Source organism: Bos indicus, chromosome 28, assembly GCF_029378745.1.
Source record: "Bos indicus isolate NIAB-ARS_2022 breed Sahiwal x Tharparkar chromosome 28, NIAB-ARS_B.indTharparkar_mat_pri_1.0, whole genome shotgun sequence".
Taxonomy (NCBI): Eukaryota; Metazoa; Chordata; class Mammalia; order Artiodactyla; family Bovidae; genus Bos; species Bos indicus.
In genome coordinates this window covers 3,267,647-3,285,759 of record NC_091787.1, presented here as the reverse complement: position 1 = coordinate 3,285,759, position 18,113 = coordinate 3,267,647, and the positions used below count along the sequence as shown (strand labels likewise).

General features: G+C 39.5%; 1 protein-coding gene across 1 annotated transcript in view; it reads left to right on the top strand.

Annotated features, from left to right (window-relative positions):
* FMN2 (formin 2) overlaps positions 1–18,113 on the top strand; it is a 357,570-nt gene that overhangs the window by 174,023 nt on the left and 165,434 nt on the right. Inside the window, exon 7 of the mRNA XM_070782159.1 lies at positions 17,547–17,634. Coding sequence (XP_070638260.1) covers positions 17,547–17,634 — 88 coding nt within the window. The remainder of the gene's footprint in view (positions 1–17,546; positions 17,635–18,113) is intronic.

Here is an 18,113-nt window from a genome sequence, read left to right as displayed (position 1 = left end):
AGTATCATACTGTCTTGATTACTATAGCTTTGTAGTATAATCTGAAGTCAGGAAGGTTGATTCCTCCAACTCCATTTTTCTTTCTTAATATTTCTTTGACTATTTGGTATCTTTTGTGTTTGCATACAGATTATAAAATTTTTTGTTCTGGTTCTGTGAAAAATGCATCAGTAATTTGATAGGAATTGCATTGAATCTGTAGATTGCTTTGGGTAGTATAGTCATTTTCACAGTGTTGATTCTATTGATGTATCTCTCCATCTGTTTGTGTTGTCTTTGATTTCTAGCATTAATGTCTTACAGTTTTCTGCCTACAGGTCTTTTGTTTCCTTAGGCAGGTTTATTCCTAGGCATTTTATTTTTGTTGTTGTTGCAATGGTGAATGGGATTCTTTCCTTAATTTCTTCTTCTGATTTTTTGTTGTTAGTGTATAGGAATAAAAGGGATTTCTGTGTATTAATTTTGTATCCTGTGACATTACTAAGTTCATTGTTTAGCTCTGGTAATGTTATGGTGGCATCTTTAGGATTTTCCGTCTATAGTATCATGTCACATGCAAACAGTGCCAGTTTTACTTCTTCCTTTCCAATCTTGATTCCTTTTGTTTCTTGTTCTGTTTCTGGGATTCTGTTTGCTATAATTTTGTTGAGGATTTTTGCATCTATATTTACCAATGATATTGGCCTGTAATTTTCCTTTTTTGTGATAAGTTTGTCTGGTATTGGTAACAGGGTGATAGTGGCCTTGTAGAATGAGTTTGGGGGTGTTCCTCCCTCTGCAGTTTTTGGAAGAGTTTGTGAAGAATAGGCACTAGCTCTTTTCCAAATGATTGATAGAATTTGCCTGTGAAGCCATCTGGCCCTAGGCTTTTGTTTGTCGAAAGACTTTTTATCACAGTTTCGATTTCAGTGCATTTTTAAAAGATTCTATGTGATTTATGTGCAAGTTGAAGTTTAAGAAATAACCCTTTATTTTACAGATTCCATGTTCATAATTCTTACACAGTCCTTCATGAAAAGGATGTCTAAGATAAAAATTTCATTAAGAATATTAACTGAATCTGCTGTGAATTTGAATTGATTTAAAATAATCCCCTTTCCTGGTATATGTTCTAATTTTGTGGATTTCAAATGTTTTTTCTCCTAGTTTTATTAAGATGTAATTGACATACAGCACTCTATAAGTTTCAATTGTACAGCATAATAATTTGATTCACATACATCAAGAAATGATTACCACAGTAAGTTTAGCAAGCACCCATTATTTCTTAGAGATAACATTTTAAAAAAAGAAAAACGGTAAAACCAGACTTGGAATGGCTGAGATGATGCAGTAAGAAGACCGGACCTCCTATGAGGTCCTCAAAATTAACATTTTTTATAGATCACCTGTCTATGAGGACACCCTGAGGACCAGCAGAAAAGATCATCTACAACTAAAGACATAAGAAAGGGGCCACAGGAGGGGCAGGAAGGGCAAATATGAGGTTTAGTCAAGACCAGCACCAGTGGGCAGGTGAACCACAAGCAGGAAAATAGCCACAATTGTGGAGATTCTCTCCCAGGAGAGAGGGGTCTGAGCCGCACATCAGGCTTCCCCACCCACAGGTCCTGCACTGGGGCAGATGAGCCCCCAGAATGTTTGGCTCTGCACAGCAGTGGGCCTTGCTTTAGAGAGAGCCCAAGGGCTGTGGGAAGCAGAGACTTTGCCCTTAAAGGGCAGAATCAGTAGTTTGAAAGGAACCGGAGGCTGACCCTTTTACTAGTTGTGGAGAGTCTTCCAGAGAGACTGGAGGCAGCTTGGACTAACCCTGGGGACAAGGACAATGGCATAGCCTTTTGGGAGCTCTTTCTCCACGTGGACACTGGAGCAGGTAGATGCCGTTTTTGGAATCTTCCCTCTAGCTTATTAGTGCCGTGACTTGGGCCCTCAACCAGTGGTCAGCACCGCTCCTGGGATGCCCTAGGACAGGCAGCTAACTGGGCAGACACAGAGCCTACCACCAGCAGGCTGGCTGCCCTGGGCTCCCTAATCCCCTTATTGCCCCAGGACCAGGCCCTGCCCAGAAGAGGGGCATGAGGCAGCCCACCCACCAGTGTATCCTGCAGCCAGCTATCAGGACTCAGACATTCCCATCAGTGGGCTGACTCAAGATCTGGAATGCCTGGGTCTGGAAGTCTAGACCTCAAGACCTAGCTCTGCTCTGCAGTTGGCTGACAGCAGCTATGGGACCCCCAGAAACCTTCAGACAGAGATCTTGGGACACAACTCCATACATCAGTGGGCCAGCAATAGCCCTGGACACCATAGGCCCCAGTGCTACAGAGCAGATGGCTGATACCAGCTCCAGAACCATTGAGCCAGAGAGCCTGGTTCTTGGCTCTGTCCACCGAAGAGTCTGCACCAGCCCCAAGATGGGCTGGGCCTTGGTCCCACCCACCAGTGGGCTAACACCAGCTCCAAGAAACTCTGGACCCTGCAGCCAGCTTCATCAGAAACCACCCCCACCCATCAGCAGGCCTGAGATGCACTCTCCCCACTTGACTCCCCACTTGACTCCCCACCAAGCCACCGCAGGCTAACACAAGCTCACAGCCATCCATCCACCCACCCTGGTACCTTTCCCTGTCCACTACTGAGCCAGCACCAGGACTCTCTGGGCCATGCAGCCAACTGCACCAGGGCCTAGCCCTGCTCAACAACAGATGCAGCTCCACATTAGATGGGGTCTGGCAACCAAAAGGGCCAAGGTACAACCTCACCTACTAGTGAACCCACCATAGTTAACCCTCCACAACAGAAGGACCCACAGAACCACAAAGGGGGCACCCCAGAGCCTTTATAGGAGACTGCTGCTGGGCCCCTAGTGTATTTCCTGCATAAGGCCCCTTTTCCAACATCAGGAAACATAACCAACCATAAATATATATAAATGAAAATAGAATTAGGAAAAATGAGATGAGCTAGGAATGTGTTTCAAATAAAGGAAAAAGACACAACCCCAGAAGAAAAACTAAGTCAGTGGAGATAAGCAACCTCTCTGATAAAGATTTCAAGATAATGAAGGCAAAGATCATCAAAGAAATCTGGAGAAGAATGCATGAACCCAGTAAAAAGTTGGGCGTTTCTAATAAATAGCAAATATATCTAAAGAGCTGAAGAATACCATAACTGCCATTGAAAATATTCTTGGGATTTCCCTGATGGTTCAGGGGCTAAGATTCCTTGCTCCCGATGCAGAGGGCCCAGGCTTGGTCCCTGGTCGGGGCTTCCCTGATGGCTCAGACAGTAAAGAATCTGTCTGCTATGTGGGAGACCTGGGTTCAATCCCTGGGTTGGGAAGATCCTCTGGAGAAGGGAATGGCTACCCACTACAATATTCTTGCCTGGAGAGTTCTATGGATAAAGGAGTGTGGTGGACTACAGCCCATGGGGTTGCAAAGAGTTGGACATGACTGAGTGACTAGCACTTTCACTTTTTTTCAGGGAGCTGGATCCCATATGCTACTTTACATGCTGCAACTAAAAAAAAAAAAAAGAGAGATTCTACATGTTGCAACTAAAAGATCCCACGTGCCATATCTAAGACCCAGCTCAGCCAAATAAATATAAAAATATTTAAAAATACACTGGTAGTAATCCATGGTGGAGTAGATGATACAGAGGAAGGGATAAGCAAACTGGAAGACAAAATAGTGGAAAATACTCAAAAGAGAAAAAAGAAAAAGCCTTTTTTTTTTTTTTACTGTTTTTTTTAATTTTATTTTATTTTTAAACTTTACAATATTGTATTAGTTTTGCCAGATATCTAAATGAATCCGCCACAGGTATACCTGTGTTCCCCATCCTGAACCCTCCTCCCTCCTCCCTCCCCATACCATCCCTCTGGGTCGTCCCAGTGCACTAGCCCCAAGCATCCAGTATCATGTATCGAACCTGGACTGGTGACTCGTTTCATAGATGATATTATACATGTTTCAATGCCATTCTCCCAAATCTCCCCACCCTCTCCCTCTCCCACAGAGTCCATAAGACTGATCTATATATCAGTGTCTCTTTTGCTGTCTCGTACACAGGGTTATTGTTACCATCTTTCTAAATTCCATATATATGCGTTAGTATACTGTATTGGTGTTTTTCTTTCTGGCTTACTTCACTCTGTATAATAGGTTCCAGTTTCATCCACCTCATTAGAACTGATTCAAATGTATTCTTTTTAATGGCTGAGTAATACTCCATTATGAATAATACCACAGCTTTCTTATCCATTCATCTGCTGATGGGCATCTAGGTTGCTTCCATGTCCTGGCTATTATAAACAGTGCTGCGATGAACATTGGGGTACACGTGTCTCTTTCCCTTCTGGTTTTCTCAGTGTGTATGCCCAGCCGTGGAATTGCTGGATCATAAGGCAATTCTATTTCCAGTTTTTTAAGGAATCTCCACATTGTTCTCCATAGTGGCTGTACTAGTTTGCATTCCCACCAACAGTGTAAGAGGATTCCCTTTTCTCCACACCCTCTCCAGCATTTATTGCTTGTAGACTTTTGGATCACAGCCATTCTGACTGGCGTGAAATGGTACCTCATAGTGGTTTTGATTTGCATTTCTCTGATAATGAGTGATGTTGAGCATCTTTTCCTGTGTTTGTTAGCCATCTGTATGTCTTCTTTGGAGAAATGTCTATTTAGTTCTTTGGCCCATTTTTTGATTGGGTCATTTATTTTTCTGGAGTTGAGCTGTAGGAGTTGTTCGTATATTTTTGAGATTAGTTGTTTGTCAGTTGCTTCATTTGCTATTATTTTCTCCCATTCTGAAGGCTACCTTTTCACCTTGCTAATAGTTTCCTTTGTTGTGCAGAAGCTTTTAAGTTTAATTAGATCCCATTTGTTTATTTTTGCTTTTATTGCCAATATTCTGGGAGGTGGGTCATAGAGGATCCTGCTGTGATGTATGTCGGACAGTGTTTTGCCTATGTTCTCCTCTAGGAGTTGTATAGTTTCTGGTCTTATGTTGAGATCTTTAGTCCATTTTGAGTTTATTTTTGTGTATGATGTTAGAAAGTGTTCTAGTTTCATTCTTTTACAAGTGGTTGACCAGTTTTCCCAGCACCACTTGTTAAAGAGATTGTCTTTAATCCATTGTATATTCTTGCCTCCTTTGTCAAAGATAAGGTGTCCATATGTGCGTGGATTTATCTCTGGGCCTTCTATTTTGTTCCATTGATCAAGCTTTTAAAATGAGTGTTTAAGAGACTTCTGGAACAACATCAAGCATCCTGATAGTCACATTACAAGGGCCCCTGGAGGAGGAGAGAGAAATAAATGGGCAGAGAACTTATTTGGAAACGTAATAGCTGAAAAATTCCCTAACCTGGGGAAGGAAGCTGACATCCAGATCCAGGAAACAGAGTCCCAAACAAGATCAACCCAAAGGTGTCTACACATTATAATTGTCAAAAATTGAAATAAAGAGAGAATATTAAAATCTGCAAGGCAAAAGCAACTAGTTTATACTAGAGGACTCTCATAAGGCTGTCACCTGATTTTTCCACAGAACTGCAGTTCAGAAGAGAGTAGCATGATATATTTAAAGTGTTGTAAAGAGAAAACCTACAATAAGAATACCTTACAGGGGAAGGCTATCCTTCAGATTTGAAGGACATATAAAGAGTTTTACAGATAAGCAAAAGTTCAAACAGTTTAGCACTGCCAAACTGGCTTTATAGGAAATGCTAAAGGGACTTTGCTAACCTGGAAAGAAAAGGCCACAACTAGAAATGTGAAATTCCAAAAGGAAATATCTCACTGATAAAGGCAAATGCACATTAAAAATAATAGAGCAACCACATAGATAGCCAGTAGAAAGACTGAAAGACAAAAGTAGTAAAACCATCTACACCCATGATAACATGTAATATATGATGTCAAAAGCAGTAAACTTGGGGGCAGGGAGTAAAAATGCAGGATTGTTAAAAACGGTTTGAATTTAAGAGATCAGAAATTTAAAATAATCACTTATAACTAAAAAGCTACAGTAATCAAACTGTATGGTAACAACATATAAAGAGACATGTAAATAAATTGAAAAGGATAAAAAACCCAGAGATAAACCCATGCACCTCTGGTCACCTAATCTGTGACAAAGGAGGCAAAAATATACAGTGGAGAAAAGATAACCTCTATGCCGGAGTCCAGCTCCAGCAGCCAGGGATTCAACCTGAAGGGATGGGTGGTGTCGGCGAGAAACTAAGGCAGCCTCTCATTTTTCTTGGACTGCCTGTTTATTTCAAGCTTATGATTCTCTTTTATACTTTTACAAAAGCATTAGGTCAGAGGTTTGATATTTTTAGTTCCCATGGACCCAGATTTATTTTTCTCCAAAAATCATTGTTGCCCTCAAAAGGAGTTCGTTCCTCAGTGATTCTCTCATCTACTTTTTCTCATGTGTCCTTGTGAATACACTGTAACTCATGCTAATGTCTGGGCTGCATACCACATTCCTAAGTTTAATTCTTATCTTTCTAAGTCCTGTTTTCCCCTAGTATCCTAAGCTCACTATTTCTTAGAAAGGGCTTCTACCTAATAATACCCCTAAAGTCCCTAATTTCTATAAGCTATAGTAGAATATGCTAACATTACAGCAATCCTTAAATCTTTAGCTTCTAACTATTTTAATTATTCCTAAGCCCTAAATTCATAAAACTCCTTTGCCATAAACTTTTCTCACAAATGGACTTCAGATAGCAATCCCTCCCATGGCCTCAAGCTGCGGCCTGTGTGCTCACCCTGGAACACTTTTTTGTAAAAGTCCTTGAACAGATGTCAGTGATTAACTTTATGAGTTATTCTTTGAGCACAGCTGCAGAAGGCTTTATGCCTTCTCATGCTCCTCTCAAAAACAATAAGCACCTTAATATTCTCTTCAGTCAGCTCAGCCAAGGAAAGGGAAAAACAAGTCAGAATCACAAAGCCTAACTCCTTCATTCTGGGTCCGTGCCTACGGAACAAAGGGAGGGAGTTTAGGGCCGTGCCTCTATTTTGTCAGTAATGCCTAACACAGCTCCCGACACCTCTACAATAAGTGGTGCTGAGAAAACTGGACAACTATATGTAAAAGAATAAAGTTAGAATATTCTCTAACACCATACACAGAAATAAACTCAAAATGGATTGAAGACCTACATACAAGATTGGATACTCGGAAGAATCAATATAGTGAAAATGAGTATACTACCCAAAGCAATCTATAGATTCAATGCAATCCCTATCAAACTACCAACAGTATTTTTCACAGAGCTAGAACAAATAATTTCACAATTTGTATGGAAATACAAAAAACCTCAAATAGCCAAAGCAATCTTGAAAAAGAAGAATGGATCTGGAGGAATCAACCTGCCTGACTTCAGGTTCTACTACAAAGCCACAGTCATCAAGACAGTATGGTACTGGCACAAAGACAGAAATATAGATCAATGGAACAAAATAGAAAGCCCAGAGATAAACCCACACACCTATGGACACCTTATCTTTGACAAAGGAGGCAAGAATATACAATGGAGAAAAGACAGTCTCTTTAACAAGTGGTGCTGGGAAAACTGGTCAACCACTTGTAAAAGAATGAAACTAGAACACTTTCTAACACCATAAAAAAATAAACTCAAAATGGATTAAATATCTAAACGTAAGACCAGAAACTATAAAACTCCTAGAGGAGAACATAGGCAAAACACTGTCCGACATAAACCACAGCAGGATCCTCTATGACCCACCTCCCAGAATATTGGCAATAAAAGCAAAAATAAACAAATGGGACCTGATTAAACTTAAAAGCTTCTGCACAACAAAGGAAACTGTAAGCAAGGTGAAAAGACAGCCTTCAGAATGGGAGAAAATAATAGCAAATGAAGCAACTGACAAAAAACTGATCTCAAAAATATACAAGCAACTCCTGCAGTTCAATTCCAGAAAAATAAACAACCCAATCAAAAAATGGGCCAAAGAACTAAACAGACATTTCTCCAAAGAAGACATACAGATGGCTAACAAACACAGGAAAAGATGCTCAACATCGCTCATTATCAGAGAAATGCAAATCAAAACCACTATGAGGTACCATTTCACACCGGTCAGAATGGCTGCTACCTAAAAGTCTACAAGCAATAAATGCTGGAGAGGGTGTGGAGAAAAGGGAACCCTCTTACACTGTTGGTGGGAATGCAAACTAGTACAGCCACTATGGAGAACAGTGTGGAGATTCCTTAAAAAACTGGAAATAGAACTTCCTTATGACCCAGTAATCCCACTGCTGGGCATACACACTGAGGAAACCAGAACTGAAAGAGACATGTGTGCCCCAATGTTCATCGCAGCACTGTTTATAATAGGCAGGACATGGAAGCAACCTAGATGTCCATCAGCAGATGACTGGATAAGAAAGCTGTGGTACATATACACAATGGAGTATTACTCAGCCATTAAAAAGAATACATTTGAATCAGTTCTAATGAGGTGGATGAAACTGGAGTCGATTATACAGAGTGAAGTAAGCCAGAAAGAAAAACACCAATACAGTATACTAATGCATACATATGGAATTTAGAAAGATGGCAATGATAACCCTGTATGCCAGACAGCAAAAGAGACACAGATGTATAGAACAGTCTTTTGGACTTTGTGGGAGAGGGAGAGGGTGGGATGATTTGGGAGAATGGCATTGAAACAGGTATAATATCATATAAGAAACGAATCGCCAGTCCAGGTTCGATGCAGGATACAGGATGCTTGGGGCTGGTGCACTGGGATGACCCAGAGGGATGGTATAGGGAGGGAGGTGGGAGGGGGGTTCAGGATGGGGAGCACATGTACACCCATGGCAGATTCATGTTGATGTATGGCAAAACCAATACAATATTGTAAAGTTAAAAAAAAAATTAAAAAAAAAAGATTGGATACTATAAAACTGGAGGAAAACATGGGCAGTATACTCTTTCAAAGTGTACTTTTGGATCTGTCTCCTAAAGCAAAGGAAATGTAAGGAAATATAAATGGGACCTAATTAAACTTAAAACCTTTCGCACAGCAAAAGACACCATCAATAAAACAAAAAGATAACTTACTGAATGGGAGAAAATCTTTAGAAATAATATGACCAATAAGGGATTGATATCCAACATCTATAAACAGCTCATAGAGATCAACATCAAAAAAAGCAAAGAGGGCTTCCCTGATGGTCTAGTGGTTAAGGATCCATCTTACAGTGCAGTGGACACAGGTTTGATCCCTGGTCAGGAAAGATCCCACATCCCATGATGCAACTGAGCCTATGTGCCCTAGAGCCCATGCTCCACCACAAGAGAGGCCACTGCAATGAGAAGCCCGTGTACTGCAACTGGAGAGTAGCCCCTACTCACTGCAACTAGAAAAAGCCTGCATGCAGCAATGAAGATCCAGTGCAACCAAAAATAAATGTCTTTTTTTTTAAGTGATTAAAAAATAGGTGGAAGATAGTAACAGATACTTTTCCAAATAAGAGGTAAGGTGGCCAATAGGCATATTAAAAATGTTCAACATGGCTAATTATCAAAGAAATGGAAATCAAAAGCACAATGAGATATCATCTCACACTGGTCAGAATGGCTGTTGTCAAAAAAAGCACAAATAGCAAATGTTGATGATGATGTGAAGCAAAGGGAACTCTTTACACTATTGGTGGGAATGTAAATTGGTGCAGCCACTGTGGAAAACAGTATGGAGGTTTCTCAAAGAACTAACAAAAGAAATATCATATAACTGAGCAATTACACTCCTTTTATGTATACCCAAAAAACCAAATACACTAATTTAAAAAGATATATGCACTCCAATGTTCATAGCTGCATTATTTATCATAGTCTGGATATGGAAGCAACCTAACTGTTCATCAACAGATAAATGAATACAGATGTTTTATATATGTGTATACACACACACACACACACACACACACACATATTCAGTTCAGTTCAGTTGCTCAGTCGTGTCCGACTCTTTGCAACCCCATGAACTCAGCACACCAGGCCTCCCTGTCCATCACCAACTCCAGGAGTTCAGGCAAACTCATGTGCATCAAGTCGGTGATGCCATCCAGCCATCTGATCCTCTGTCGTCCCCTTCTCCTCCTGCCCCCAGTCCCTCCCACGCACATTGCTCAGCCATGGAAAAGAATAAACTTCTGCCATTTGCAGCAACATGAATAGACTCAGAGGGCACTACGCTAAGTGAAGTAAGTCAGACAGAGAAAGACAAATATGAAGTCACTTATATGTGAAATCTGAAAATTACAACAAGCTAGTGAATATAACAACAACAAAAAAAGATGGAGATTCACACATACAGACAGCATACTAATGATTACCAGGAGGGAAGAGAGGGAGAGGAACAATAAAGGAGTAGGTGAGTAAGAGATATAAATCATAGGTATAAAATAAACTATAAGGATCTACTTACAGCATGGGGAATATAGCCAATATTTTACAATAACTGCAAATGGAACATCACCTTTAAAATTGTAAATCGCTATATTGTACACCTGTAGCTTATATTGTACATCAACTATACCTCAATAAAAATAGTAAATTAAGAAATAAGCACACACACATATATACATGTATACAGAGAGAGAAATTTTTATTGTATATAAGCCTCATGGTTACCACAAACCAAAAATGTATAATAGATACACAAAAATAGAGAAAAATATCTAATTGGTATATAAAGGTACCTAATTCTAAAGATAGTCATCAGCTCACAAGTGAACAAAAGAAGAAAAGAACTATGAAAATAATTCAAAAAAGTTAACAAAAATGACAATAAGCTCATATCAATTATTACTTTTAATGTACAAGGATTAAATGTTCCTATCAAAAGATGTACATTGGCTGAATGGATACACAAACCAGACCCATATATGTGATACCTACAAGAGACCCACTTCAGATCTAAAGTCACACACAGACTAAAAGTGAAAGGAGTAAAAGGTATTCTGTACAAATGGAAATGAAAAGAAATCTGGGATACCAGTGCTCATATTAGACAAAATAGACTTTAAAAAAATACTGTAACAATACACAAAGAACGGCATTAAATAATGGTCAAGTGATCAGTGCAAGAAGATATAACGATTGTAAGTGTATATGCACCCAACGTGCATGTAAATACATGGTCCAGGTAAATACATGAAGAAAATATTAACAAACATAAAGGGAGAAGTTGATAATAACACCATAACTGTAGCAGACTTGATAGTCCTTCTTACAGGTGTGAGATGCTATCTCATTCTGGTTTTGATTTGTATTTCCATAATGATTAGTGATGTTGAGCATCTTTTCATGTGTCTGTGGTCCATGTGTGTGTCTTCTTTGGAAACTGTCTATTCTAGTTCTCTGCCAGTGTTTTAATCAGGTTATTTGAGGTTTTTTGATGTTGAGTTGTATGAGTTCTTTGGATATTATTAACTCCTTATCAGATACATCATTTGGAAATGTCTTCATCCATTCAGTTAGGCAGCCTTTTTTGTTGTTCTTAGTTTCCTTTCGGCTTCCCTGGTGGCTCAGCTGGTAGAGAAACCGCCTGCAATGCAGGAAACCTGGGTTCAATCCCTGGGTTGGGAAGATCCCCTGGAGAAAGGAATAGCAACCCATTCCAGTATTCTGGCCTGGAGAATTCCATGGACTATGCAGTCCACGGGGTCACAAAGAGTCGGACACGACTGAGAAACTTTTACTTTCACTTTAGTTTCCTTCACTGTGCAAAAAGTTTTTAATTTAATGTAGTCCTGTTCATTTGCTTTTGTTTTCCTTACCTGAGGAGACATATCCAAAAAAATATAGCTAAGAATGATGTCAAAGAGCATAGTGTGTAAGTTGCTCAGTCGTGTCCAACTCTGTGACCCCATGGACTGCTCACCAGGCTCCTCTGTCCATGGGATTCTTCAGGCAAGAATACTGGAGTGGATTGCCATTTCTTCTCCAGGGGATCTTCCCGACCCAGGGATTGAACCCAGGTCTCCTGCACTGAAAGAGATTCAAAGAGCATATTGCTTGTGTTTTCTTCTAGTAGTTTTATGGCTTCCAGTCTTATGCTTAAGTCTTTATCTGTTTGGTGTGAGAAAGTAGTCTGCTTTGATTCTTTTGCATATAGCTGTCCAGTTTTTCCAACACCATTTATTGAAGAAATCGTCTTTTCTCATTATATATTTTTGTCTCTTTTGTTGTTTATAGTCTCTATACTGTTTTGTGGATCTATGTGTCTGTTTTTTGTGTCAGCATCATCATATTTTGATTAAGGTAGCTAAAGTACAGTTTGAAATCAAGGAATGTGATACCTCAGTTTTGTTCTTTCTAAAAATTGTTTTGGCTACTTGGAGTCTTTTGTGTTTCCATGCAAATTTAGGTTTATTTGTTCTAGTTCTGTGAAAAATGCCAGTAGTATTTTGACATGGATTGCATTGAATCTGTAGATTGCATTCTGGAATATTCAAATTTGCTAAATCTGTATTTTCTGCATTTCATCTAAGAGTTCTGAGATCATTTTGTAAAAGTCAGGTCCTTTGTCTCCATTGTCTATGTAGTTACTGGATTCTAAAAATATTGTATTTTGATAGCTTCAAGTTTTTGTTAGTGTGTTAAAAGAGAGGGAGAGAGAGAGATATATGATGATGGTACTTTTTTTAATATTAGGTCAAATAACTCCAGGGAATTGTGAAATTGATCCTTTTAGACATCTGTTCTCTCACATATGTATGCTTTTTGGAAGGTGATCAATAATTATTCTTCCTATCTATAATCTTTTGCATTTAAATGTAACATACAGCTTTTAATCGAGTTCATTTGAATTATACAGGGAGAAGCAAGTTCCAAGTATGAGCTATGAAACAGTCTATAAAGAGGTTATGTAACCTTCCCTTATTTATGAGCCTCTTAGGTTTAAAAGATAAGAACGTGGCATGGAAATATTGACACTTTTAGAGGTGGTAATTGGATACTGGTTTGGAGAATGGATAGGAAGAGATAAGACTCATTATTTATTCGAAAATCACCTGAAAGGCTTTTTAAAATGCTGATTGATTCTTTCTCTGCCCAGATCTCTGACAAGCAGGTTTTTAATAGAGATTTTGCAGTTTTAATAAATTCTCATGTGATTACGATGCCTGCTGTTGCAGGAAATATACCTTGAGAACTACTGGACTAAATTTGGGCAGACCAATTAGAAATCTCTTGCATCGATCTATGCAAGTTATAATATGGAAGTAAATGCTGATATTAGAGTTGAAAGAGGAAGGGATGGAGTCCAAAGCTGTATTAAAGTTAAAACTGACAGGACTTGTCAGACCAGAACATGCAGAGGAAGGAGGGGAGGTGGCTCTAGAATGATTTCTGGGTTTCTGACTTTGATGGTGGATTGAAAGCAGTGGTGCGTGATCTCAAGATATGGAATAAAAGAGGAGAGACTGAGTAGGTTTGGGGATTGGGATTGATGATAAGTTTTGGGGGTGGGATTGATAAGTTTGGTATTAGACATGTCAAATGAAAATGTGTGGGTAATCTAAGTGGAGATGTTTGTTAGCAAAATATCAATAGGATACAACTGAGGTGAAGATGGCTGTTAATACAGTTATGTAAATGCAGGCATATATGTTGATGGAGAAGAAAATATACATCATATATTGAAGAGAATATGGAGCTGACAATAGAACTCTGGGATATGCCAATATTTAATGTGAAATCAGAATAGTTCACTTTAAAAAGGCCTTAGGACTGGCAGGAACTCTGCAGTAGAGAGTGACAACTTTAAAAATAAAATAGCCAGTTGTCTCACCAGCAAAAGTTTATTTGGAAAATGTTAGAGGACTTGTAATTGGGGAAATAAATACAAGCTTTGGACCACAGGGAAATACTGAGGACAAAGGGGAGGAGCTTGTACAGAGAAAAAGAGGAGTGGGCAAGGCTGTTCTCTATGAAAATTCCCTGGAGGAAAGTGAGAGTTCAGCTTTCTCATTGGCTGTGCTACAGAATTTTCCATTGGCTGAGCTTGTTACCCAGCAGGTAGAATATCTCCCTTCCTCCTACCAGGGAAGTAGAGGCCCCTTCCCTTCAGAGATGGGCTTCTCTGGTGGCTCAGATGGTAAAGAATCTGCCTGCAATGCAGGAGACCCGGGTGTGATCCCCGGGTCGGGAAGACCCCATGGAGAAGGAAATAAGAACCCACTCCAGTATTCTTGGCCAGAGAATCCCATAGACAGAGGAGCCTGGTGGCCTGGTCCATGGGATTGCATAGAGTCCAACACGACTGAGTGAGTTAACACATACACACACACACACACACACACCCCTTGAAGCTAGGGGGACCCTCCCTTCTTGTTCAGGGTAATTGGTAGGCATGAGAGCTCCCTTTGCTGGCCTTCCCAAGGCCAATTTTAGTTGAGGCTTAGAAATTACTTTTAACCAAAGTTTTTATAAGGATGTAATCAACATGTCAGGTCTGCAGGAAGGTCAAATGACATATGGGTGCAGCCAATTCCATGTATTTAGGAATCAGGGGTGATAGAACATCTTAGGAAAAGCAGTTTTGTCAGAGTAGCACAGATGGGATCCAGATTATATTTATTTGAAGTTAGAAACAGAAATTCTGTTCTATTTTTAGAACAGAATCCATGCCTTCTGCTTTTCTGATATTAAGTTTCTATTTTTCCATCTCTTAAGAGGCTATGGTTATCGATTTAAAAAATAGTTTAGGTGAATGGATTTAAATTGAAGTTCTAAGTTGAATAAAATATTTAAAGAGCAAACTGTGAATCAATTTCTATGGCTTTCCTGTTATGAGGTGCTGCCTCCCGTGGGGTATTAATGTCCCTTGCCTCAGGAAGCTTGCAGAAATAACTGTGGAGTTTTTGTGGTTAAGAAGAGGTGGCAAGAATACACTGAAGAACTGTGCATAAAAGGCCTTAATGACCTGGATAACCATGATGGTGTGGTCACTTACCTAAAGCCAGACATCCTGAAGTATGAAGTCGAGGGGGTCATAGGAGGCCTTACTATGAACAAAGCTAATGGAGGTGACAGAATTTCAGCTGAGCTATTTCAGATCTTAAAAGATGAAGCTACTATAGTGTTGCACTCAATGAGCCAGCAAATTTGGAAGACTGCAGTAGCCACAGGACTGGAAAAGGTCAGTTTTCATTCCAATCTCAAAGAAGGGCAAGGCCAAAGAATGTTCAAACTACCATACAGTTGCACTCATCTCACATGCTAACAAGGGAATGCTCAAAATCCTTCAAGCTAGGCTAAAATAGTACTTGAACTGAAAACTTCCAAATGTTCAAGCTTAATTTAGAAAAGGCAGAGGAACTAGAAGTCAAATTGCCAACATCTGTTGGATCATAGAAAAAACAAGAGAATTCCAGAAAAACTTCTACTTCTGCTTCTTTGACTACACTAAAGCCTTTGACTGTGTGGATCACAACAAATTGTTGAAAATTCTTAAAGAGATGGGAATACCAGACCACTTTACCTGCCTCCTGAGAAGCTTGTATGCAGATCAAGAAGCAATAGTTTGAACTGAACATGAAACAACAGACTGGTTCAAAGTTGGGAAAGAAGTATGTCAAGGCTGTATATTGTAACCCTGTTTATTTAACTTCTATGCAGTGTACATCATGCAAAATACCTGGCTGGATGAAGCACAAGCTGGAATCAAGATTGCTGGGAGAGATATCAACAACCTCAAATATACAGATAATACTACCCTAATGTCAGAAAGCAAAGAGGAACTAAAGAACCTCTTGATGAAGGTGAAAGAGGAGAATGATAAAGCTGGCTTAAAAGTCAACATTCAAAACGTTAAGACCATGGCATCCAGTCCCATCACTTCATGGCAAACAGAAGGGGAAAACGTGGAAACAGTGGCAGATTTTATTTTCTTGGGCTCCATAATCACTGCAGATGGTGACTGCAGCTATGAAATTTAAAGTCACTTGCTGCTTGGAAGAAAAGCTATGACAAACCTTGACAGCATGTTAAAAAAGAGAGATATAACTTTGCTGACAAAGGTCTGTGTATAGTCAAGGAAATGGTTTTTCCAGTAGTCATGTATGGATGTGAGAGCTGGACCATAAAGAAGGCTGAGCGTTGAAGAATTTGATGCTTTTTAATTGTGGTGCTGGAGAAGACTCTTGAGAGTCCCTTGGACAGCAAGGAGATCAAACCAGTCAATCCTAAAGGAAATCAACCCTGAATATTCACTGAAAGAACTGATGCCTGATGCTGAAGCTGGAGCTCCAATACTTTGGCCACCTGATGGGAAAAGCTGAGTCATTAGAAACGACCCTGATTCTGGGAAAGATTGAAGGTATGAGGAGAAGGACGCAACAGAGGATGAGATGGTTGGATGGCATCACTGATTCAATGGACGTGAGTTTGAGCAAACTCCAGGAGATAATGAAGGACAGGGAACCCTGCTCTGCTGCAGTCCATGGGGTCACAAAGAGTTGAACATGACAGCGAGTGAACAACTTCTGAAAGGGTTTGTTTTGTTCTCTACCCATATCTGTGATAGGAACCAAGAGTATTATGCTGTAATTTGTGTGACAGTTGGCAAGGATTATTTTATTAATTTCCTAATTGATCAACTTAGGGCAGCTGTCACTTCTGGAATTTGACAATAAACATTTCTCTTTTACTCCAGTGTTTTTCCAAGCAAATTTATCATGGAATCCTGAGAGTAAATAGAAGTTGGTGCCCTACACATGATTGGTATCTGGTATAATAGTGTCATAAGCAGGAATTGTCAGTGGTGTGTTATCGTCTGGAAAACATAATTTAAACACGCCCACATCTGTGTTAGGAAACTTACTGGGTTTCTGTGGGCTAATTCTTCTGGACTCTGGAAAGATCTGAGATTGAGCTAACACAACCCATTGGATTTGATGATTGTATCACTGTTAATTAGTTGGAAAGTTCCTCACAAAATGTGGGTCAAATGCAGAATGAGAGCAATGGCCAGTAAAATAGTGAGCTTTCTCAAACAAACAAAAAAAACTGCATTAAACGGCATTAAAAAAACTGCATATATTCTATTTTGTGGTCAAACTAACCTGATCTAATAGATTCTCTGAGTACTTGTATTTTTCCCTTTACTATTGGCCAAAGTTTCAAGTTTCTGCATTTAAAATCAAAGAACACTTTTAAAATCTCAGGCTGCAAGTGATCAGATGTATAAGTGTTATTTTACAGAGACCAATCTAATTTTCTAGGTGGTTAGAAATTTCAGTGTTGGTAAATCAGGCCCTTAAAAGGCTGATGAGAAGAACAGTGGTGGGAGTAATGAAGAGCAGGGTGAAGGCGGGGATTTTGAAGACAGGAAATGCAAAATCCAAGAGCTTTTTCACATCAGTTCTGATACTTTAACAATTCTGTTATTTGTTTCTCGTTTAGGATAAAAATTACATGATATTAAGCATATCACTGAGTTCATGTAACATTTCTTCCTTTTCCTTTCTTTCTTGAGCAGGTTGTCAAGTTACTAAGCAACAAAAGGTCTCAAGCAGTTGGAATACTGATGTCTAGCCTTCACTTAGATATGAAAGATATACAACATGGTAAGTGAAAAACGGGCTTCCCCTCTGGCTCAGAAGGTAAAGAATCCACCTGCAATGCAGGAGACAGTCTGCAATGTAGGAAACAAGAGTTCTATCCCTGGGTTGGGAAGACCCCCTGGAGAAGGAAATGGCAACCCACTCCAGTATTCTTGCCTGGGAAATCCCATGGACAAAGGAGCCTGGTGAGCTACAGTCCAGGGGGTCACAAGAGTCAGATGCAACTTAGTGACTAAAACACCACCAAGTGAGAAATAAAATTTCAGCTTTTGAATATTCAAATTTGGACTGAAGTGGAAAATTATTTCATACTTAGATTTTCTGTGTGTATTGAGATTAGTATGTTTCCTGTGAGTACTACCAAACTTTCTGCCATGATTCTTTCTGAAAGGGTTATGGGTAATTTGACTCTTGTGTTATTTCTCTGTCTTCTTAAGAACCTAATTCTCATGTGACATGTTTAGTCTGCATTAGTAAATACT